The 25,629-nt window shown below is 37.1% G+C and overlaps 1 protein-coding gene across 1 annotated transcript in view; it reads right to left on the minus strand.

Moving 5' to 3' along the window:
- Positions 1-425: 425 nt before the first annotated feature.
- ralgapa2 (Ral GTPase activating protein catalytic subunit alpha 2) overlaps positions 426-25,629 on the minus strand; it is a 159,208-nt gene continuing 134,004 nt past the window's right edge. Inside the window, exons 37-38 of the mRNA XM_073826619.1 lie at positions 12,512-12,636; positions 426-2,390 (exon numbers count right to left, since the gene is read on the minus strand). Of these exons, the coding sequence (XP_073682720.1) occupies positions 2,233-2,390; positions 12,512-12,636 (283 nt within the window). The 3' untranslated portion in view covers positions 426-2,232. The remainder of the gene's footprint in view (positions 2,391-12,511; positions 12,637-25,629) is intronic.

Below are 25,629 nucleotides of genomic sequence, written 5' to 3' on the forward strand. Positions count from 1 at the left end.
AAAGAGCGTTTGATCTTCTTTGCATGTTTACTTTGTAAACACTGGGTCGGTAAAAATACATTTTTAAAAATTAAGATGAAAAAAAAAAAAGCTATAATTTCACTAGATAAGACCCTTCTTCCTCGGCTGGGATCATTTAGAGCCATTTGAAGCCGCATTTAAACTGCATTTTGGAAGTTCAAACTCTGGGGCACCATAGAAGTCCACTATATGGAGAGAAATCCTGAAATGTTTTCCTCAAAAAACAATTTCTTTACGACTAAAGAAAGACAGACATGAACATCTTGGATGACAAGGGGGTGAGTACATTATGTGTAAATTTTTGTCCTGGAAGTGAACTTGTCCTTTAATGGTGAAATATAAAATTACAAGACAAAGGAACAACACATGAATCACGAAACACTGAGTAAAACAGAACGAGCAGATGCATATAAACATGAACTTCAAATCGATTTAATGAAATGTTTTGATTTCTTCACATTTCTAGTAAAGATAAAGCGATTACTTTTTCTATTAAAAACAGTCTGATATGTTAACAAGTCATGACGGAATCTTCAAGCTTCCTTATCTTCAATGTCTTATACAAAGATTATATTACAGGCATTAATATATTTATATCCTTCAGAATTTAGAACATTCAAAGAAAAAAAAGAGAGAGACACAATATACAAGGCTAACAACAAAGTCTACAATAAACAGGTCATCATCAAACAGAAGTCAGGCCAGTTGCAGTATTTTCAACCCAAAGCCCCTTTCAAATCTGCATGGTCCTAATCTGGGCTGTGGGTTTGCATACATTCATCAGCGCTTTCACTCAAAGAGCATGGTACTCAGCGTTCAGAAAAGAGAAAAGTATGAGGCGAAGCGAGACAATAAAGACAAGTGTACAGGTAAGGCAAAGTAGTGCAACATGTGTCCTGTTGCAGCCTGGGCGGAGCCTGCGGTGTGAGTAACACCTGGCCTCCATGGCAACCAGGCCGGGTCTCTACGGGAACAGAGAGGGGGCGGCAGGGCGTTGGCAGGAGAGAGAGAGAGCGAAGCGCTGGCATGCTGCTGGTACGGTAAAGGGCACTCAGAGAGGCACGCGGGAATCGGGGAAGCAGGTGGAAAAGAACCCCCATCCAGCATCTAATCAGACAGAAGCAGCTCTCACAAAACGCAGACAATCTCATTCAATTTACTCCAGTGAAATGTAAGACTCGTCTGGAAAACATGCTGCTCTCCACGTGGGAAGTGTGGGATCAATTAAAACAAAGAAAACAGCAAAACTCGGAAAATCCAGACAGGTATCACACAGGCACTGTGAACGGCTCCCTTCACAAACACCCAGTGCAAGCGTTCAGCTTCACCTGAGGAGCTGGAGGCTTTTTCCTCCGTTTAGCCAGGTATAGGACGATGGCAGACATTTTTATCCGTATATATACACAACATGAAACAAATATATATATATATATATATTATCATCAAATCAAATCAAATCTAAACGAAAGCAATGTACATCCAAACACAGAAGGAAGAACGGAACAAATATCAACCTACTGCATCTTCACCACCGAGTGAGTGCAAAAACATTGGAATGTTGGAGTAGATTTACATGAAAATTCACAAATTAAGAAGCACACATTCATGCTACACCTCCATAGAATTACAAACATGAGTCTTTTCCATTCAGTGTGTTGCATAAATCAGTTCTATAAAATAAACGAGTTGCTTAAAAGTAAATTGTAAGAACCAAAGAAAACGAGTGGTTTCTTTGCAGTCTGTTGTACTTCAGATGTCACTGATTACATTATTAAAGTAGTTGATGATTCAAGAGTGTCAGTATTCTCTCAAACTGGCCCAAAGCGCGTTTCAGTGCTGGGACGTGCTCCCATATGCATCAATGATTCGGTTTTCAGTGTTTGACATGACGAAAAGCTCAATGTGAGGATTAAAAACTAGCTAAAGCCTGAGGGTTTTTGAAATGCTTCATATTATTCATTTCCTAGGAGAAGTTTTGCAAATGCAGTCCTTACTAGGAAAATCGCAATTTGTTTCACATTTGCAGAGTTGCTTCAGGACAAATTCAGTTTCTTTCCTTCACGACATAATTTTGCGACAACAGTTGCGTGTTTTACTGCTACTCTGCTTTAAAACGGAAAAAAAAATGACAAGTGGAAAACATTACAGTCGAGTGATACATTCATCCACACAGTTTAAGGACAATGCAGTCTGATGGCCCGGAGGAAGTGTTCAGTTAGAGGACTTGCTGATGGCGCTGGCTGAGCGGCGGAGTTTTCCGGAAACCCGGTTCTTAGAGGCGCGCGGTATAGTGGGCGAGACCTGGTCGACGGAGTCGTTGGTTGTCACAGTAACACTGAGGTCAGCGCTCGTGCTGCAGCTGAGGGAACCTGGGAAATGAGGACATATTACACGCAGAGTGAAGAATAAGCAGGGATGATATTAATAACTGATAGCATGCCATTACTGAAGCAGAAAACCTCCTCTGATAGAGACGGATGCGAATGGAGATTAAGTAAAAAGCTGAGAACTTAAAAACAGCCCTGTTAATTGCAGCAACTGTCATTCTACAAAGCACTTCCACTTTGCTGGAGAGAAAGACAAAAAAAAAAAAATCCATGGAATGAGAGAAAAGAAGAAATGCAAAATATGGATTCTGCCGGCGATCTGAGATACTGGTACTCAAGAAAGCATCTAAATTAAACAAGCTTCCTGCTTTGTCAAGATGGCATCTGCTTGGCTATTTTCTTTCTTTCTTTTCGGCCGTTTTCTTTTTTTTTTACGGGCATCTCAAGTTTCTGCGAGCAGATGGTGTGGGGAACATGCGCTCATTGGAGAGGACCTCCACTCCAGGGCTTCTTTGAAAGAGGGGGAGGAGAGTGGAGAACAACAGTCTCAGCATGTGAAAGGAGTCGGGGAGGAGTAAACGAGCGCGGGGTGGTGTCCGTTCCACGCGTCCGCCGAGACCATCTCAGGAGGACTCGGGATGCCAGCAGAGACACACTGATACCCACAGGTCCGTCCGTTCTCTCTAACGCTGACTGAACTATCTATCCCGCAAGGGATTTCTATCATTTATTGATCTAAGAGATGACTGGCCATCTTACGTTTCCACACTGAGGCTGAGCAGTAAGGAGAGCGTAAAGATCCACAAGTGCTCGTCATCACAGTGATTGACTAACCGTCTGATCATCAGATTTAATTTAAGCACGGTGAGGCGTGAGAAACAAATCACTCATGCAAACCCTGGGAATTTATTTCTTTTTTTCCAGTAATTCTCAACGTTTGTGAAGCAAAAAAAAAAAAAAAAGTGAAAATGTGCAAAAATAATAATAAAAAGGGTGCACTGTTTCTTGTGAAAAGAAAAGTGTGAGAAGAATGTTACATGGGGCCAAGCACAAAATAATTATATATATAAACTATATATAAACATACAATTACATTTTAAATGGTTTTCTATTTTTTTTTAACACATTTTAATGAAATATATATTAAGTATTATTTTAAGTATTATTCAGAAACACATATAACTGAAGTGGCAACACCAAAGAGTTCCACCGAAGGTTAGACATTTCTAATGTTTTATTGTTATTTAATTTTTTTTAACAGTACACTACCCAGTCAAAAATTTGGTCACACCTGCTCATTCTTTCTTCTTCTTCTACGTCTTCTTCTTATTATTGTTCATTCACTACTTAGAACAATGATGGTTTTTAAATGACAATGTTGGTTAAAAAAAAATAAAAATAAATAAATAATAATATGAACCTATCAAATAAAACTGAAAGAAAAACTGTTTGGGATCAGTAAGACTTGTAATGTTTTTTTTTAAAGACTTCTCTTATGCTCATCAAGGCTGCATTTATTTGAATAAAAATACAGCAAAAAAACTTTAATATAGCAAAATATTATTACAATATAAAATAATGGTTTTATTTTAATATATTTTAAAATATAATTTATTCCTGTGATGCAAAGCTGAATTTTTATCAGCTGTTACTTTAACCTTTATTTCAAGATTCTTTGATGAATAACAAGGAAAAAAAAAAAAAAAAAAAAAACAGCATTTATTCAAAATAAAAATCTTTTTTTATCAATGTCAATCTATGCTATCACTTTTTATTAGTTTGACACGTCCTTGGTGAATAAAAGTATTAATTTCTTTCAAAAAAAGTGACAAACTTTTGAACAATAATGTATATTGTTAGAAAACCTTTCTATTTTAAATAAATGCTGTTCTTTTTAAACCCTTTATTAATCAAAGAATCCTGAAAAAAAAAAGTATCACAGCACAACTGTTTTCAACATTGATAATAAATCAGCATATTACTATGATTTCTGAAAAATTATGTGACACTAAAGACTGGAGTAATGATGCTGAAAATTTAGCTTTGTATCAGGAATAAATTCAATTTTATAATATATTCACATAAAAAAACAGATATTTTAAATTGAAATAATATTTCACAATATAATTTTTTTCTGTATTTTTGATCAAATAAATGCAGCCTAGATTAGCATAAGAAACATCTTTAAAAATCATTAAAAATCTTACTGATCCCAAACTTTTTAGCGGCAGTGTATATATATATATATATATATATATATATATATATATATATATATATATTAGGGCTGTCAAAATTAACGCGTTAATTACGCGTTAACGCAAATTCATTTTAATGCCACTAATTTTATTAACGCGCGATTAATACAGCGCGCATTTTCTGTTTGACCCATTACCTAGCCCATAGTTAAAGAAATGGATGCACAGTGTTGCCAACCTTGCTAAAAGTGTCTAGCAACAATACCTAAACACATATTTGGACAAACCTAATATAGTTTCTGAAGCTCTCCGGTTTTGCCGAACAAGCGCGAGGTCTCCCAATGCGCGCGCACCTCCCTCTCTTTATATCTGCGTCTGCTCTGTTCTGCGAGCGTCAGTGGAGCAGCGCTTTCAGTTAAACCAGATATTATGTTTCTTCCAGTGCTTGAAGTGGTACACAGGCACTTCTGTATTTCCTCCTTTTGCGTACTTGCTCTTTTTCGTGCGTACCGGCACTTCTGCCATATTGAATGAATGCAAGCGGAGTCTGTCTACTTTAGGATTGGTGCTGTGGGGTTGATGCGTAAAGCCATAAGAGTATGCAAGCGAAAACGCCGTATTATATGCACGTCAAACACATGCATATCATATGCACGCCAAAGTTAATTTCAGCTTATTAATAGCACGCCAAATAGAAACAGAAAATCGTGCTACTAGTAGGCTACCTACGCATTTTCACGAGACCGGCTCTCGAATCAGTACATTATAACGAAAACAATACCTTAAAAAAAATAAAAGAAGCGGGCTTTTGCAATCACATAACTTTAAACAGGTAAAGTCCGAAAAAGTCCAAGGATCGTGAAAGCATTCAAACAGGAAGTTAAAAACAACGATAATAATGCAGGGAATAGTGACTTATGTCCAGATGTCGGTAAATGATTCTTTTCAGCGATTGAATCATGATCATAATTCAGGATTTTTTTCAGTCATTATTTCATATTACTTTGGTTGACTGATAACAGAAACACTAAAATATAACAATGGAAACATTTTTGTTGAGAACTTGGCTGCAAGTAATGGAAACCTGGTATTTCTATGTTCTTTTTTTCATGTGTCGAATAGACATGAACGAGTTATTTGAAAAACATCTATGACCTTGGAAACATGTCTAGTCTTCATTCTTCTATGTCGAGTATGGTTTCACTAATAACAAACATATATTTGCTTAAAGCATCCATATTTGTCCATGCCAATGTTGATTAGAGTATTAAAAACTTTAAAAAGTATTAGTTTAAGGTACATTTAGAACAGATAAAAATGTGCGATTAATCGCGAGTTAATTCATGACAACCATGCGATTAATCGCGATTAAAATAAAAGAATCGATTGACAGCCCTAATATATATAGTTTTGTTTTGTTTTTGTTTTTAAAGTAAGTGGCCCTCATTCCCATTGGCTCCCAGCAGCAATCCAAACAAAAGCGTAAGTGACAAAGACATTTTCCAGTAGGGCAGGTGTTAGTGTCAGATGTGGCCTCAGGCAAACAGACACACGCCTAAGGACAAAGCAACAGGAGAAAAGAGGGGAAAAAGAGAGAATAAAGCAGAGACATGCAGGAGAGGAGGATGGAGACCCATTCATGCTGCTACTGTGTTACGATTACTGCGGCGGCGTCCATAATCAGAGTGCGTTTAGAACAGCCAGCCCCAATGCAACTCTGCCTCTGTGCTCCTTTAAAAGCTTCGAGCAGACGCAGCTCATTAGTGGAAATAAAGAGGGGAAGATGAGTAGACGAGCCGGGGAAAAGGGGAGGGGTCTCTGTGACAGAACGCAAGCTTCCGTTCAGACCGAGACTCTTACCTTCCGTTACTGTACTGACACCTGTAACACACTTAATCTATAGGGGGAGAGAAGACAATAGAGCAACACGTAAGCTACGCACCATCACGGGGGATGACAAAGACTGACTGTGTGTGTGTGTGACAGAGAGAATGAGAACGCTGTTGAAAATATGGGTGTTAGATGTTAATCCTGAGGGGTGAAGGAAGGACAACACAAAATTTGTTTTAAAATACACATAACATACAGTGATCATGACAGATTGTGGCTGTTAAGACAAGCAGACAGTGAAACACATTTCTATTCACATTGGCCCACTTCACTTCTTCTTTGTGCGCTCTGAGAATGAAAGAATGTTTAACACAGGGAACAGAACAGAAAAGCTGAGGGATGCAAAACACACAAGCCTGTGATTTAACAGCTCTTTTTTTAAAAGGTTCTCACAATATGTGCATTAAACTTGTGTTACATAACTGAAATTACTTTGGTCCAAACCAGAGCATGAGGCTCTGTGAGGTTATTTCTGAACGAAAGTAATCGTTTGGTGTTTGCGCTGGAATAACGGCCACAACAGTGCAAGGTGATATTTTGTATTAGTGAGAGTGTAAATGATATTTGTGAAGAGCTGCTGGCCTACATACCTGTACATGTTTAATGAGACATACAAGTCTGTTACATTTCAGAAAGACTTTTGTCTACCAACTCTGATATGAAACAAAATCATTGTCAATACTCAACTCAACTAAATGGCACCAAACCCTGCATGGATACAACTATAAATTTCTATTCAACCTTACCCAACCTGTAGCTGACCCTGACCTCAAAGCTCTGTTCCAAAACCTAGTGAGCTGCCTACATAGACAGCATTTTTATGCACATTTGGCAATAGAAAAGCAATTTATGCTTGCTTGAGGTGTTTTTTCGCGAATAATGGGAGAAGGAAATGCATTTGTTGAATAAATTCCTCCATGCACATTAAAAAGTCTTGTGACTTAGTGCTATGGAACAACATAATCTGACTAACCAGTGGACCGATCTTGTTGCAGAGCATCTGAAATGTTATGATCATTCTTAAATGCCTGAGCAAAGTGTGTCATCAAAGTGTTTTTGTATAATTGCCTCTCAGAACTGTCTTACATGACTGCATTCTCAAACTGCAGGCATCCACCTCCAAAAGCAATGACCGCATTTATTGTGTTTTGTCTGCTCGCAAGGTGCAAGTAATTTATTATAATATGAACATTACCATTTTTAGTGGCTTCTCCTACTTTTCTTAGTGATAGTTAGTGCCAGTTTATTAGGGAGTGTGGTTTTCTTCTCTCTGGCTCGAAGCAGGATAGAAACAGTGCTTATTTGCAAATGTTTTATGCAATATTCTGTAACTTTTTTTTTAGGTAAAAATGATCTGAAATCAATTTTTAAACAAGTATATAGCCAGCCAGTGTCTCCTTACTTTAGCCCGATTCACAGCAGTAAGCTTGTAATAATGTTTTTTTTTTTTTAACTTGAGTGGTACTGGTAGGAATTCACAGAAAATAAGAGCATGCTGCCATGTCATTACGCCACATCTGTAAATATAAAGAAGGCGTCCCAGCTAGTAGGCTATATCGCATGTGAGGATGCTGCAGGTGGTGAACCGTTTATAGCATTTTCTCACAGCAGCTATAAACACACTATATACACTAAACATTAACAATTTGAGAACAAAGTATAACAATAATAATAATTTGCACAGTTTAATGTGATATGAGCTAACCAATCATTAGGTTTGAATTTTCTTAGTTGGTCAAAACAAAAATGGCAGACTTCTTACTTGTTCAGATGACAATATTCAAAGAAAATTCTTATTTGGGTCATATATTTCAAGACGTCATAACTCCTAAGTACAGTACCCACAGCAGTGCAGTGACTGACAGCCACACATACTACTTAAAACATTAGATTCATCCTCGCTGGAGCACAACCTACGCAAAGAAGACAATTCTGCAAAAAAGCAGGTTTCAAACAGAGATAAAGAGGCAAAACTTATGGACTGCAGCTTTACATTTGCAACTTTTGATGGTAACCCAGCTATAGACACGCTCTCAACACACTGTAAAATGTGATGAGTTGACTTCACTTAGAAAAAATGAGGAAACCGATCACACTAAAAAACTAAGTAGAGTGAAATAGGAATAGTATGTTGTACTGACAAATGTTTTGTGTAGAACTGTAGGGGTTACTTGTTTCTTAACTTTAGGTTTACTCTTGACTTAGTATTGCTTTTCACTGACTCCTAGAGTGCATTGCAGCATGAATAAATTATGCAATTGCTTTGTTTTACTGTTGTTGTTTTATTTGCTGTCTTGTGTCAGTAGTAGCACAACAAAAAGAGCAAATTAAATGGTCATTGTTACAATTAATACAAATAAACAAAATTGAATTGTTTCTATTGCTGTGATTTTTAAAGTGCACAAAGGCTGTCCCAAAAGGTTGGAAGCAATATTATGCGGTCATTAAAGATTCACTACCATTTAAAAGTTTGGGGTTTCTAAAATCTTAAGTCTCTTATGGTATTGGAATATATGGAGACTGTGATACTGTTCTATTTCTAGATTCTAGATTCTTTGATGAAAAGAGACACATTTATATTGAACTTAAATCTTTTGTAACACTTTAAACTTTAGCCACTTTTGATAAATGCCTCCCTGCTGACAGTGTTGGGGGTAACGCATTACAATTAACGTGAGTTACGTAATCAGATTACTTTCTTTCAAGTAACTAGTAAAGTAACTCATTACTTTTTAATTTACAAGAAAATATCTGAGTTACTGTTCCAAATAAGTAACACCAGTTCATTTTTCCCCAGTTATTCAGTGAAAGCTGTCCTGTCCCCATGCTGAGAGAAATTGTGAGTAAGATGTTACTTTAGTTCTGGAATAAATGTGAACCTGCATTAACTCATCTCACTCCCAAAAACAAAACAAAACAAAAAATTCAGTATTCCTCAAAATGAATAAAAACAGTGAAATGCAACTCAGAATATGATGCAAACCTGCAATAATTAAATGTTTATGTATTTAATCCCATTTTATTAACCAGTGCCTTTGCTTCTGACCTTTGATGATTCAATGCAACCATACTAATAAGCAAAAAATAAAATAAGCATTTGTTTTTCTTTTTCTTTTTTAATTGCTGAAGAGTGTTGAATTAAAATATATTATAAAATATATTTATATTAAAAACAAACAAGATTGCCCAGATTTAAAAAGTAACGCAAAAGTAATGTAACGCAGTACTTTCCATAAAAAGTAACTAAGTAACGTAATTAGTTACATTTTTAGGAAATAACTCAATATTGTAATGCATTACTTTTACAAGTAACTTTCCCCAACACTGCCTGCTGAACTGAAATAAATAAATAAAAGTTTCTCGAAAGGTAGCTGCTTATCTAGTAGCAAACTAGGTTTTGGAACGGAGGTAATAATTTTTAATAATGGATGCTTCATCACTGCACTTCATTCCACAAGTATAACATTAAAAAAACATTGTTCTGAAAAAACAAGGTGGAAAGTCTATGTGCTAATTTCAAAGTCATAAAACAGGGAACATGCAGGGTGTATTAAAATGGGGAAAAAAGAGAGACAGAGACAGAGAAAGACAGGTTTGTGTAACAGACGTGTGGGGCCACATGCCTAATGGAGGAAGCAGGCAGAAAAGTCTTACAGTCCAGCTTGGCCCAAAGGTAATCCACGTCCCAAACCATCCCTGGCCAACGCCTGCCTGCTGTCATGGGTGAGATGGTGGTGAAACATGGGGCAGCGTCATAGACTGTAACCCACACAACAACTAACCTTCTCTTGAATGAGCTTTTATTTCTATATTTTTTTTAAGGTGGCCAGGTCTGTCTGAACTCTCATCTATGGATCATTATTCATGAATAAATCTATGGCTCTGTTCCAAAACCCAGTGAGCTGCTTTCTTGTACCTGTCTATATAAGTTAGCTCCTAAATCATGTTGTACTAGAACAGTATGTCTAAACTGTAACCCAATCAGAATCCAGTATTCAACATTATTCTGTTGTAAATATTGTAAACTCTCTAGGGGATTTGGAACAGAGCTTGTATTTCATGTATACATACGTAGAAGACTTCTTTCCAACCTAAGCCTGATTTTATGGGTAAATTATTAATTAAATTAATAATTAGTAAATAAATATAGAAATTCGATTTTGGAAACACAAAGAGAAGAAACAGAAAAAGAAAAAGAAACATGACAACTGAGGTTAAGCACACAAAAGAATGAACATGAAAAAGAAATTAGAACAAAAGAGACAGACAGGCCAACAGAAGAAAAAAAGAGAGAACAACAATCTGGGGAAGCAGTTTTTGATGTGTTTGATGGAGGTACACGAAACCCTGAGATGCAAAAGAAGACAAAGCCAGAGAAATGGAGTTTGAAGTGTCTAATGGGATGAGATTCTCATTCTCTCAGAGTTCAGTGGGGTGTGTCTGTGAGCTGCTCCCTATGCAGTCAACAGAGGTCACCACAGCGATTTTCAACGCCTTTCTAGGAAATAAACGGACGTCGCTAGAGAAATCAAAACTGTCAGAGCAAAATGATCCTAAACAATGTGTCCAATATAGTGCACTACACCATCGCTGCTGCATTCAGGGATTGAGTCAATTAGCATCCAATTGCAGAACAAAGTCTACATATTAAACAGCAACAACAAAAAACATTAACACAACAAAGAAAACTAAATAAACTCTACAAAATGCACTTCATGCCCAACCAAACAAACAGAACCGTTTTTGTCATTCAGGATATAATTGGAATAAAGATTAAATTTCAACAGAATCCCAAATTACAGACAAAAATAAGAATGAAGCAGTTTTCGGAAAAAAAAAAAAAAAAATACAGGGAGATTCATGATTGCTGTATGAGAAACGGTGATATTAATGATAACTCAAATTAAAAACCATAAAAATGCCATTACTTGAAATAAAGATTATCTAAAATAAAATAAAGTATAAAAAACGAAAACTTAAACTTGTTTAAACTTGTTTAATTTCAGAATATTTCTTGCCAAGAGAAGATTTCTTTAATTTTTGTTTGGCTGACATAATAAAATAACTAAAACTAAATAAACTAAAAACTAAACCTCAATAAAAAAAAAAAAAAATAAAATAAAAAAAAATAAAAAAAACGATATAGGCTATAATAGACTATAATAATAAAACCAATAAAAATGACAAAAAAGCACAACAAAATTGTTTAAACTTCACCTAAAATGAAAATTATAATTACAATTATTTTATCAATAACAGTAAAATATAAGAAAAACAAAGATCCTGTTTGTCCAGGGTTCCCACACCTGTTAATTGGGATTATTAATTTCTAGTCATTATTGATTACTGGATAAAATATATTTGCAAGATTGGATTCCCAAATATTAAATATTAAACTTACAATAATTAAATAACATTTATATTTTAATGTATATATTATTTCAAGGTCTAGAAATCACAAACCATATTAACCTGTAGTTTCCATGAATGTTGGGATCCTGATTCTTATAGTACTTAGCTAGTGTACTTTATATAGATTTTTAACCACATCAACTTCTCCTTTCAGTTGTGCAATTCATTAAGCTGTACTACACTGCATTTTCAGTTTGATATACTGGGCTTTTACAGTCATAAGCTGTATTGATTTTATTTTGGCTGTCTTAAAATGAAGCGCCTGTACTGTCAGTACAGGGACCTTGAGGCTTCATCTCGACCTGTGCATTATGCACCCTCAAAAAAGTCTGACAAACCATTTGAAAACTAAATATACCAGAAAATATATCCAATTTAGAAACTTCCCAGTTTCATGAACAGTGGAAAAAGAAGAATGCAATGAAACAATGAAATAAAAACAAAATAACTGCACTTTATTTTACCATGTGTGCACTTAGAGTTTACTTAAGAAAGTACCACAGGTAAGTTACCTGGTTTAATGTTAGGCTTGAGATTAGATTCTAGGTTAGCATAGAATTTATTACAAGATTGCTGTAATTAGTACAACAGGATGGTAAAATAAATTGCTACCAACAACATAAAATAGAAAAAGAAAATAAAAAAATAGAGAAGATGTCTCACCTGCACCTCCCGTTGGCCAGTAGCTGGGGGAAGGCGAGAAGACCTGGGCAGCAAAGTCCTCAAAGGTCATGTTCTCCTTGTGGTTCTGAATGATGGCCTCCAGGTAGAGAGCCCTTTCCTCATAACTGAGAGCTCGTCAAGGAAAATCACATTTACATAACAGCAAATCATAACAGTGTTTAAAATTACCCAGCAACAACAAATGGACAATGGGACAATAAAGATAAACAAGGAAATTAGAAACAGTGCAGATAAAGACTGGGAAGGAAACAGTCCAAAGATGATGTATTTTTCTTGAATTTTTTTCTAAAATTCAAGCATGCATATTCAAAAATGGTGAATCAAGATGTTTGCACCATGTCTGATGCCAATGATGCCAAATGCCACCGAGTCTCATGAGTTTTGTTACCAACCAAGTCTGAATATGCAGAAGTGCAAGAAAGCCTTCTGAGATCTAAGAGGGGCAAGAACAGAAGAAATAGCTTACCAAGATACATTTGGTCGGTTTCTCACACAAAGCTATTTATTGTGTGATTGTGACTTCAGAAGCACAAACATACAAATAAATGAAATTATAATACATAAAATGCTATTTTCAATATTTTACAATGTTTTTATGAGAAATCTCACAATTCATTTAATCAAACTGCAATATTGTGAAATATTATCACAATTTAAAATAGCTGTTTTTGAATATATTTTAAAATGTATTTTTTCCTGGGATCAAAACTGAATTTTCAGCATCATTACTCCAGTCTTCAGTGTCACATGATCCTCCAGAAATCATTCTAACATGCTGATTTGTTGCTGTTTATTGTAAATGTTGAAAACAGTTGAGCTGCTTATAGTTTTGTGGAAACGATTATACTTTTGTTCAAAAGAACAGAATGTACTTGGAATTTAATTTTTGCTAACAATGTAAAAGTCTTTACTGTCACTTTTGATTAATGTAATTAAACATTGTTGAATAAAGGTTAATCAACAAAAGTTAATTAATTAAAAAAAAAATCTTGCTGAATGATGAGCTTAAACTTATGTGTATTACAATGTACTAGTCTTGGTGGACGCATGGAAAGGAGCAGTGTGAACATACTGCTAAAAATCTCCTTTTGTGTTCTACACTGCAAAAAATGCTTTTCTTACTTAGATTTTTTGTCTTGTTTCCAGCCAAAATATCTAAACATTCTTAAATCAAGAAGGATTTCTAGTAGAGTAAAAGTAATTTTCTTGTTTTCAGAAAAAAGTAAAAATTAAGTATTTGCTCTTAAATAATCTGTCAATGGGGTAAGCAAAAAAATCGTATTTCAAACAGAAAACAAGATTATTATTTTTACCCCATTGGCATTGTTTCAAGCAAAAACTCACTTAATTTTGACTTGTTTTATCTAGAGAATTTTTAGATATTTTGTCTGGAAACAAGACAAAAATTCTAAGTAAGAAAAGCATTTTATGCCATGTAGGGAACAAAGTCATAGTTACAGGGTTGGAATCAGTGTTGTTTTTGACAACCATCTTAGATTTAGTCTTAGTCTTAGTCTTTTGGACTAAAATGCTTATTAGTTTTAGTCAAATTTTAGTCACTTCTAAATGTGATAGTTTTAGTCCAATTTTAGTCGACGAAAAGTCAAAAAGGTTTTAGTCTAGTTTTAGTCAAAAAAAAGGGGAAAAAGTCTTTTAACAAATTAATGTAGGTCAGTAAGTATTTTGCTGTTGGGTAGTGTCACTTATAAGTTGTGAAAATAGCAGATCTATAGTTCAACACATTGTGAGCTTCCGGATCGACTATTTTCACCAATAATTACAATAATGAAGGAATGGTTTTAGACATAAAAGACATATATTTGAAATACACCCATAGGTCCTCTCGCCGTTTGCGACCACCCTGTGTGCAAACTGCCGCCATCATGGTTAATCGTCTGTCTGTCTGAGTGACAACGTGACGTGTTGAGCGTAACCAAACAAGGATAGAATGCTAAAACGGCTTGCCATACTAGTATGGCAAAGAGTATTTAATGCTAAAATGGCTTGCCATAGCGGCAGATACTTTTTCGGTTTTAATTGGCATGCACAATAAGCAGAAATGTCATGCATTTTAAACGTCTGACGGACCACCCACTAACAGTCTATTCTCGTCTAGTCAACGAAAACTCACACATGTCTCGTCATGTTTTAGTCATCAACGAGCCATTTTTATCTCGTCATCATCTCATTATCGTCATGAAAAAAAGTGGCGTCAACGAAATGATTTCGTCATCGTCATCGTTGACGAAAACAACACTGGTTGGAATGACACGAAGGTGTAAATGACAAGAGAATATTCATCTTTTTCACTTGTACATGCAGCTAACATAATCAGGGGAAATAAACTGATGTAGCGGAAGACTTTCAGAGAAGGGACCAAAACAAACAAACAAACAAAAAAAGTTTATTACGGCTTGGTTTAATTAAAGTTTTGCTTGAGGATCCGTCACATTCCAACTGGCATTTCAGGGCAAATGGCACTTTCATGTAATAGTGTGGGCACTTGTACTATGGCAGATGAAACAAATCAGATCTTCCAGCAGACTCCTGAAGCCATTTGCACTGGAGTCATTACACACATGGTGAGCGTAGCCTGTTCAGTTACAGCTACAGTCCGTTAACCGTCCAAACAAACGCACGAGCAGGTGTTTCTATCTTGATGTTCGCATACACACCAACGCAAGCCTGGCAATCACTCAAGAACTAATACGTGCATACAATCTGTGTGTATCGCTGTATTTATATGTATATAGCGTGAGTGAGTGTGTGTGCGCTCTAATGTCTAATGAATAGGTTGTGGAGTGGAGGCAGGGGCGTTCCAGGGCCACATGCCTGCCTGCTGAAATTCTGGAGGGCCCCACTGATGCCATTCCCATCTCATTAGGGAGGCTGCTTATTCCGCCAGGCGCTAGGCTGTTGCCAAGGCCTTTGCACTCCATCATGACCACGCTGGCTGCAGCACACCGCTCTGTGTTCGAGCGAGCCAGTGTGTGTGTGTGTGTGCGTGTGTGCGTGCCACGTGCCGGCGCAGCAGGGGCTGAGGCAACCGTGACAAATTGTTGAAAAGGTCCGTCTGAACCCAGCACTGACAAGCACCTGAGCCTGAGGGCTGCACACAAGGAGAGAGCAATCTGCTTCACTTCTGCATGCTTTTCTGCTAAAAACACGCAGCGGGAAGGGAGGGGGCACACGTATCTGGAAGAAAAACTTTATGCACATTAGCCTGAAAATAAAACCCAGCCATCTCTGGAATCAAAACGACCAGCGACAGACGGCACAAGGCGTTCCGAATGTGTACATACCGCTCTGAGTGCACTTGTTCGGAGAACAGTCTAAAATAGAAGGTTTGGCTACTATAGAAACATCAGACAACATTACGATAAAGAGTCTTTATGGTTCGACAGGAATGACAACTAAAGATGGAAGTGTTAGAGGAATAATAGAAAACACAAATTGGCAAAACAGCAACGTAAAGGGCATTAAGTAATGGAAACGAAAGAGAAGTGTATGTGCGTGAACTAGAGGACAGAGGGAGAGGGAGGGAAAGAGAGGAATGAGAATAAGGGATAATAAGCCTGATCCCACTAGGTCAACAGAGCCATATGGCGTTCCATTATCAGAGATGCAGATGACTTAAGCGTGGCTCAGCTATTGAGATTCCTAAAACAAATATTGACCTCAGCCGGAGTCACCGCTGCCATCGGCCAACCTGCACTCCCACTTCCTGAGGATGAAAAAAAATCCGAACCTCTCATCTATTCAACAAATTTATGCAGCGGTCACAGCACATTACGTATCGTACATTCATCTGCGTCTAAACGATGTTTGCGGCTTCGCATCAGTTCTGGCACACCTCTGATTTTGGTGATACAGCGTAGACTCGGCAGCTGTTTACATACATGTATGCTGGTGTTTCGATATGGGATTTGCTCTTTATTGTGTATTATTGTATGAAATAGGCATAGCTACAAATAAAGTCAAAACAATCAAGCTGCTTTTGCTGGCAGACCTAATCTATGATTTGTCTGCCATCACTGCTCAGCATCTCATCTCCGTCTCGGGTTTCTCTAATTGTTTCGGCACAGGTTGTTCCTCTGAATGCACGAGGTGCGCTGGATGACGGCGGTGTGGATTAATTCAATAAAGCAGGGAACAGTGACGCAGGCTTCGCACGCTGTCCGAGCGCTCATCTCTGTCGGAAGCATACAGGAAACACGCTGAATGTTTGCACGGACAGAGGTCGCTCGGATGACACCGTTCCAGAATGCTTGCGCTGAGAGAAAAACAAACACGGGGTGAGCGGGAACCTACACAAGTTGTTCATGAGAAGAAAGTTATCTGAAGTTTAGGGATTTCCCAAAGTGATTGTAATTTAAGTCAACCTTTCAGCACCTGTGACGGAAAACTCTTCGTTCGGAAAAACGAAGCAAAGTGGGAATTTCCGAACGCATTAATCGCAAGAACACGACTCCCAAATGCTCGTGCACCCAGAACATCTACTGTTCTAGAAAGTGCTGGAGAGAGGGATGCGGTGTCAAAAGGGCAAATTTAACATCCCCCTGCCATGTAAAATAATGTGATGACCTCATTCAAGCACAGGTCAGATTGTGCGTAGATGGGAGAAAGGGATAAAGTGGGGGGAAAAAAGCGTGTAAACAAAAAGTACAATAGCGCTGTTGCACCAGAGAGGGAAAAACAGATGAAGCAAATCCACTTTGGAGGAAAAATGTCCTCTAAGCATTTTGCAGAGGGGATTTAACAGATAATGCTTTTTTTCCACTCTTTTGGAGGCCACTTTGCCACCCCACGGTGCACCAGGTGACAAAGGCGAGGCATTAAAGGCTGTCGAGAGCAGAAGCCCAGGGGAGCGCACAGACTCATTGAGTATTCAGGAACAGTCCAAAACAATCTATTCAACTGGGTCTTCAACCCGAACACTCGGAAGCAGAATACAGTCAACTGTTTTGTACATATTACTACAACGAATCAACAAAGGATTAGTTCAAATCACACGGAAACATTTGGACTCAAGAACCAATCTGTATCATTACATAGGGGTGTGTGATGTGCATAATCTACAATAATATCGTAATTATTGTTTTATCGATGTGAAAGCTGACATTATAGAGTATGTCCCTCACCTTGCAAAAACCAAACAATAACACTTCTTGAGAGTGCACACATTTACTGTGTGATGTGGCCTAGTATAATGCATTTACAATGACCCCAAAATTCAACATACAGGCCCAGAATAGCTTCTTTATAAGTTTTTGTCTTATATATATACACTTTTATATGTTTTTGTCTTTTATATATACCTCAGAGTTAAGTAATATTACATGCAAAGGTGCTGTTTTCTTCCCAAATATCAGCATGATTACATATGTGACCCTGGACCACAAAACCAGTTATAATTAGCACTGGTATATTTGTAGCAATAGCCAACAATACATTGCATGGGTCAAAATGATGGATTTTTATTTTATGTCAAAAATCATTTGGATATTAAGTAAAGATCATGTTCTATGAAGATATTTTGTAAATTTCCTACCGTAAATATGTCAAAACTTAATTTTTGATTAGTAATATGCATTGCTAAGAACCTCATTTGGACAACTTTAAAGGCAATTTTCGTAATATTTAGATTTTTTTGCACCCTCAGATTCCAAATTTTCAAATAGTTGTATTTTAGCCAAATACGGTCCTTTCCTAACAAACCATACATCAATGGAAAGCTTATTTATTCGGTTTCAGATGATGTATAAATCTCACTTTCAAAAAATTGATCCTAATGACTGGTTTCGTGGTCCAGGGACACATATGTGATTGATCATACAACAGTTAAGCAATTAGGAGGTTAAAATTGTGAGTTACAATATAGACTTAATATGTGACCCTGGACCACAAAACCAGTCTTAAGTCGCTGAGGTATATTTGTAGCAATAGCCAAAAATACATTGTATGGGTCAAAATGATGGATTTTTCTTTTATGCCAAAAATCATTAGGAAATTAAGTAAAGATCATGTTCCATGAAGATTTTTTGTACAATTCCCACTGTAAACATATCAAAATGTAATTTTTGATTAGTAATATGCATTGTTAAGAACTTAATTTTGGATAACTTTAAAGGTGATTTTCTCAGTATTTTGATTTATTTGCACCCTCAGATTCCAGATTTTCAAATAGACATATCTCGGCCAAACATTGTCCTATACTAACAAACCATACATCAACAGAAAGCTTATTTATTGAGCTTTCATATGATGTATATATCTCAGTTTTGTAAAATATAACCTTATGACTGGTTTTGTGGCCCAGGGTCACATATTTTCTTTTTTTTTGCTAATACAAATAGTCAAAAACAAAGCTACAGAAGAACTGTTGTGCATCTCCAAGCCGTGTTTTATTACTGAATAAATCTACGTTTTTGAACTAATTGGGTGAGTCAATAATTTAATGATTCATTTATAAAGACAGCAGTCAGTTCCTTCACTCCTGAATGAATCAGCCATCAATCAAAAGCATTAACATGAATTGCTTAAATGTAAGAATTTTTTCAAAACAAGATGCATATATCTAATTAGTTTGGAAAAAAGCCATTATAAAAGGTAACACGCCCCAATTTTTTTTTTTACCACAGCACAAAAAAGCCTGAACCAGCTAAATTGCCAGCACAAAAACACACTCAGCCAAATAATGTCTAATTAATGATATTGACAATCCCGGAAAATATTGAGATATAATTTTTGTTGCACAACCTACACACATATTACACTACTGAGCTAAAACAGATGCTTTACTGTAAAAGTCCATTCGTTTTTATCACCCAAACTCTACTAAATTAGCCGTGGTGAAATGATATTTTTTTCTGACGTGTGTGTGAGGGTGATAGAGCGAGATGAAGAGTATGTGTGCTGTTGTCCAGATGGTAAGGGGTGGCCAGTGGGGAATTGAGAGGTCAAGCACTTTGGCAGATCAAAGCCAAGGTCAGGTGGCAGTAGTGGCCATGTTCAAGGTGCACAGGGACTCAGAGGGCCTCAGATGGCTTCTCATTAGCAGTCAGCTCAGGGGCCAGACCCCTGGGACCGCCTTCTGAACCCATCCCACCCAGAAACCCCTCCCCTCTGTCCACACACACAACAAAAGATCTCACCCCGCAGGACACCTCATCCTGGATATAACACTGCGGATTCAGGGTCACAATGCCAGTTTGACAATACGCAGAAATCTGTCATTAACATGTCCGTGGAGATAAGGAAGCAGCAAATGATGGAGGGTAACTGCAAAGTAGCCACGGTTGAGATTACATCATGAAATATGACAAAATCGTCCTGTTAATGGACTTTAGTCAGTGTATACCATATGTACTGTGACGTGAAAGAATACAAGGCTAAAGTGAGGGACAGACAGGCAGCGTGGATATCAGAGGCTGACATAATGAAAATGAACAGAACATTTTTCACAGGATAAATTCTAAGAAGTTTGTAATTTTTTAAAGAACATCTTTTTTCCTAGAGAAGAAAATTACAGGCCTTTGGGTGCTTCTGAATGTAGGATGGTTCTTGCCGAAGACTCGCTGATCAACTCAAATCTCAAAGGCCGTCTTTTTTGCTCTGGCAGCAGATTACTGTAATAATTGCAATAAGTGTGAACTATTTCAGTCATGACTGGATTCAGAGCTGTTTTTTGATGTTTTTAATGTGTCTTTTTTTTTTTTACTTTACATAGTTATTTTTCAAAGATGAAGCAGTCTGCTGCAGTTCTACAAATTATAAATTTAAGACTTGAGAAGATGGAGGTCACCCTGACTTTAAGAGGTTATTTACAATTAATTTAGGAACATTCCAAGGTCTGTAAGCATTTATTCTGTCAGTTTAAACATTTAGCCATTTTTATATTCCAACCTACATAGCACTTTAATAAAATGGAACAGGTTAGTGACAAAGTGCAAAGAGCACAGATGGACATACTATCCCACAGTTGAAGTTGGGTTTAGTGTTTTATTAGCATCGCAGGGGTCAATTAGCAAACAGAGGCTTGAGGCCTTGCACTGCTGTGTCTGGTTAAGCTGAAGAAAGGCGAGGTCTGATCGGAGATGGAGGCTGTAATTGAAACATAAGGAGCCTCTGGAGTTCTAGCCTGAGGACAGGCCACTGTGTTGAGCTTCTGCATTTAACTGCAGAGCTCAAAGCAGCTGCAACAGTCATAATGTTACCCTCACTAATGCCAACTACACAATTTTATTCACACACCATTCTTGCTTAACGTTATAGGAATGTTATGGATTCTGTTTGTAAAAAACTAAATAATTTAGCTAATTGCATAATGCACTTACAGTGGAAGTTTATGGAGCAAGGCACTAGGACGAATTAAAACACAATATTTTAAAAGCACCACCACACGACTACCTGTTAAGACATAAGACTACAACCAGCATTGTCTACCATTCAAAGGTTAGGGATCAGGATACATTTAAAAAAAAAATGTAGTAAGGACAAATTACTCAAAAGTGATGATAAAGTTATTTATAATGTTCTAAAAGGTTTCTATTTCAAATATATTCTTCTTTTTACATAATATGCACAACTTTACCAGTGACACATCACATTACCAGTGATACAAAATATTATTAATTTCCGTGGAGAATTAACAAAATGCAAACGATATATTTCTGCTTTTAAACCCTGAAAAATGGCCACAAACTTTCTTTGAATTTCATGAATTTTATTTGGTTTTACAAATCTAGATGAGTCAAAATTATTTTAATTCCTTTTTATGCCATATGTGATCCTGGACCACAAAACCAATCATAAGGGTCAATTTTTGGAAATTGAGATTTATATATCACCTGAAAGCTGAATAAAAAAAGCTTTCCATTTGTTAGGATAGGACAATGTTTGGCTGAGATACAACTATTTGAAAATCTGTAATCTAAGGGTGCAATAATCAAAATATTGAGAAAAATCGCTTTTAAAATTGTCCAAATGAAGTTCTTAGCAATGCATATTACTAGTCAAAAATTATATTTTGATATATTCACGGTAGGAAATTTACAAAATATCTTCATGGATCTTTACTTAATATCCTAATGATTTTTGGCATTAAAGAAAAATCTACAATTTTGACCCCTACAATGTAGTTTTAGCTATTGCTACAAATACATCCGTGCTAATTAAGACTGGTTTTGTGGTCCAGGGTCACATATTTTAAAGAATAAAACAAAAAGGAAAGAAAAATGACAATTTGTACTACAAACAGTATCACATTTTACTAAAAAAAGAGACTGTTCAATGTTCACCATAGGTCTTCCTCGTTACACTGCTATTAGAATGTTATTTTAATTAACCTCTATTATAGGCATAAATGATTGACAGGAACTTTTAAGGACAGACATTTAAAGTTTAAAGAGCAAATGCAAATTTCCATAATTTCACCGCTGTTGCCATCAAGACACGGCAAAGGTTAACAATACGTTTCTGCTCGGCCCTCTCTTATTTGGCCTCTGAATGGGCTCTTGTGAGAGGATGGAGAAGTTGAAGAACTGGAGAGTGACCATGCATGCTCAACCTCCACTCCAGCCAAGCACCAGCCATTAACCTCGACCAATCACATTGACCTTGCCGTCTAGCCGGGGAAGAGGATAATTGGCTGGTTTAGAAAAAAAAGCCCCGCTGCTTTTGGGATATTGTCCGAGCGAGTGTACTGCTGACATTCTCCGTCGCTGAATGGAATGCTCTGCATACAGATGCCTTTCCGCATTTCTGCTGCACTTTTGCTCTAATTAGGCGCTGACTCCACCAGTCAGATCAAACAGACGGCAGGGCCTGACTCATTTCCACAGTCACAGCCACGCTCTTGATTCCATAGTATCACCATCACAGACTGATACTGTGTTATGCTGAGAGGGGCTTGAACTTGTGTTTTCTGCAGCATTTTGCAGAAATCGTGTCTGTTCGGTAGTATGAAAAACCAGCTAGTAATTAAACTGATTTCTGTCTGTGTGAAGCTCTGTGTTTGGTTTCTAAAGGAACTGTCTTCAAGGTGAAAGCTGGGGTTTGCTAACACTTTTCTGCGTTGTTTAGACATAATCGGTCCCTATCATTCACTTTCAGTTTGTGCCAACTATTCTTCTCTGCTGCTGAAGTCTTGCCATGTTTTGTGTTCACAGTCATAATCTTAAAGATTCTCCTGATAAACAGGCTTCATGATTTTTTGGAAGTCTGTCAAGTCACCCATTTCACTAAGCACTTGTTCTAAACACTGTGGAAAACAACTTGCAATGCACTGAGATACAAACTAGAATATATAGACTAGGAAGAGATAATTGCAGCATTATTATTTATTTATTTATACTGTAGCCTGCACAAATTATATTGACCAATTTAGCTTTTGCAAACAGAGATGATTTTTTTTGTGGACGAAGACTATTTGGTGAAGACTATTTCATTCTAGCTTTATTCTCGCAATTCGGAGATTATATTTCACAATTCATTTACATCACACACTTCTGACTTTTTTTTTTTCAGAATTGACAAACTCACTATTGTTGAGTTAAATCAAGTTATAAAGTGCAAACTAGGAGATACAAACTTGCATTGGCGAGAAAAATAGTCCGAATTGGTAGTAAAAATTGGGAAATCTTATGTAAAATGCTATAGGTTTAAATAGTAGGGCTAATACAATATATCCCCTATGGTTTCATCCAGTGTCCATTTAAACGTCCGCATTTAGCTTTAAATGACGTCTTTGAGGACAGTGTTCTATAAAATTGATTTGCATTCCAATTTTGACATCCAAAAATGCAACATCACATTTTTTCTCTTATTTCATAGATTTTACCCATTTACCTCCACTTGTTACCAGTGTTTTCCTGCCACCACAATGTGCACAGCTGCAAACGATGTCTACTCCATTAACACCGATAATAATAATGCGTGTTCACATTATTTTGTCTCACTTCTGTATAAATATAATCAGGGCCTGATCAACACTATTAAGCCTAAAGTATATGTCAGTTTTGACAAACCCTTAGCCTATCTATTTTATAGTGTACATGAACACAGTCGCTTGACACAAGCACACTAGTAATGTTAATCTTTGTACTGTGTCTGCGTTATTTCTCTTTAGAAGTGATACAAATGTCTGTATTATTGCTGCTGTCTCTAGCAGTTTGATGTTGATCCGTCTCATCCATTTAAATATCCATTTATGGGCTACAGCGGTGGCCAAAATTATTAAAAAACTAGTATTTTCAATAGCTAAAAATGGTTTTAAGTCCGTTTAATGTTTTTTTTTGTCCGTAGGAAATATCAGTTTACATTTTCAAACGTTCATTTTGCCAATAATTGTAATAATTCAGTGAGATTTTTGTTTGCATAAGGAGTCTGACACAAAGAGATCTGAACTCATCATCATCCTGTCTGTCTGAAATGACATGAAGAAACACAACAAAATGAGACCAGAAGAACTGTGACAACATCTTCAAGATGTTTCAAGAGACCTACCAGCAAAGCTATAGGGCAAACGCTGCTTAAAACGCAAAGGGTAGTCACACCAAATGTTGATTTAATTTAGTTAATTGATAAAGACAATCTATTTATGACACTATATTTGACTGCTTCCTCATTTTACAGCATTTTTACACAAGTGCCTAAAACTTTTAACAGACCTGTAGCTTTGCAGGTAGGTTTTTTTAAGCATCTTGGAGATGTTGTCACAGTTTTTTTAGTTTACAATTTAGTCTGTCTCATTTTGTTGTGTTACTTCATGTCATTCCAGACAGACTGGATGATGATGAGATCAGATCTCTGTGTGGAGCACTGGCTTTTATCAGACTCCTTGTGCAAACAAAAATCTCACTGGATTTTTACAATTAATGGCAATGAATGTTTGGAAATGTAAACTGATATTTCCTACTGACACACTACAGCACAAGATAGAAATACTTAAAACTTAAAACCATTGTTTAGCTGGTGAAAGTACTAGTGTTCTAATAATTTTGGCCAGTACATTTTAGTCTTTAAGCCATCTTTTCATCACTGACATTCACATACGAATGCTGCATTTTACCCCCTATTAGCAGTTGCACAGAACTTTAAACTTTCACTAAGCTAAAATGAATTATTAACGAATGCATACATATATAAGCTAAAAAATCTGAAAGAAAAAAAAGTGCACAGTAGACTGCATCAAATCCTGTGAGGTGGTCACATATGGTATAGCTGCAAAAGTTAAAATATTTCAATACAACCAAAGATCAAATCGGATACGAAAACTACACACATACACATACAGCTCCCGCACTACTCTCCAATGGAAATGCATGATTTGCACGACATGCAGAATTTCCAGAAGAACACTCAGCCCTAAATGTTAACTCGGAACAGACACTAAATGCTCGGCCAATGAAAGAAGTGAAGTATCGCTTCTGTAACTAATGAACCATTTATGAGGGCTTTTATGGGATGGAAAAAAGTGTGTTGAAAAGCACATCTGAGAAGAGCTAGCAGCGAGAGATGTACCGATAAAAAGAGAGAGAGAGTCTTTCCTCACAAATGGACTCGATGCCAGTTACCGTCAGCTCTAGTGCCCATGGGATAGCAGGTGTTGATTGGTGGCTTTCTGTGGCACCGCTGCAAGGGTACCTGTTGTCACGGTACTGGACGGAGGCGCGAAGCACGTCTCGGTGGAAAAGCCCAGAGGACGTGTGAGGTGATTATGGGATGGATGGGGGAGGGAAAGAGAGGGAGAACTCCGGAGGGACGAGTGAAACAATGCTGCTGATGTGCTTGTCATTAGCTCAAGGCCCTGGCGTCTCATTAGTCAGCTTGTTCTCAGAAAGAGACGATGATTACTGATCAAGAGCGCCGGAGTGAGCGAGCGTGTGCGGGAGAGAGAGAGATGACAAACTACAACAAACAAGGGTGGGGATGCATCAGAAAGCATCCCTCTTGTCTTTCAGTCAGTAATGTCAGCTTCTGAAGGATACGTGTCTGTGTGTGCGCATCTTCCACTTTAACAAGAGGCTAATTAAGCCCAAAGCCCAGAGCTGAGGGGACAGGAAGGGGAGTTAAGACAGGTTAATTGAACCTCCAGG

Source organism: Garra rufa, chromosome 21 (genome assembly GCF_049309525.1).
Source record: "Garra rufa chromosome 21, GarRuf1.0, whole genome shotgun sequence".
Taxonomy (NCBI): Eukaryota; Metazoa; Chordata; class Actinopteri; order Cypriniformes; family Cyprinidae; genus Garra; species Garra rufa.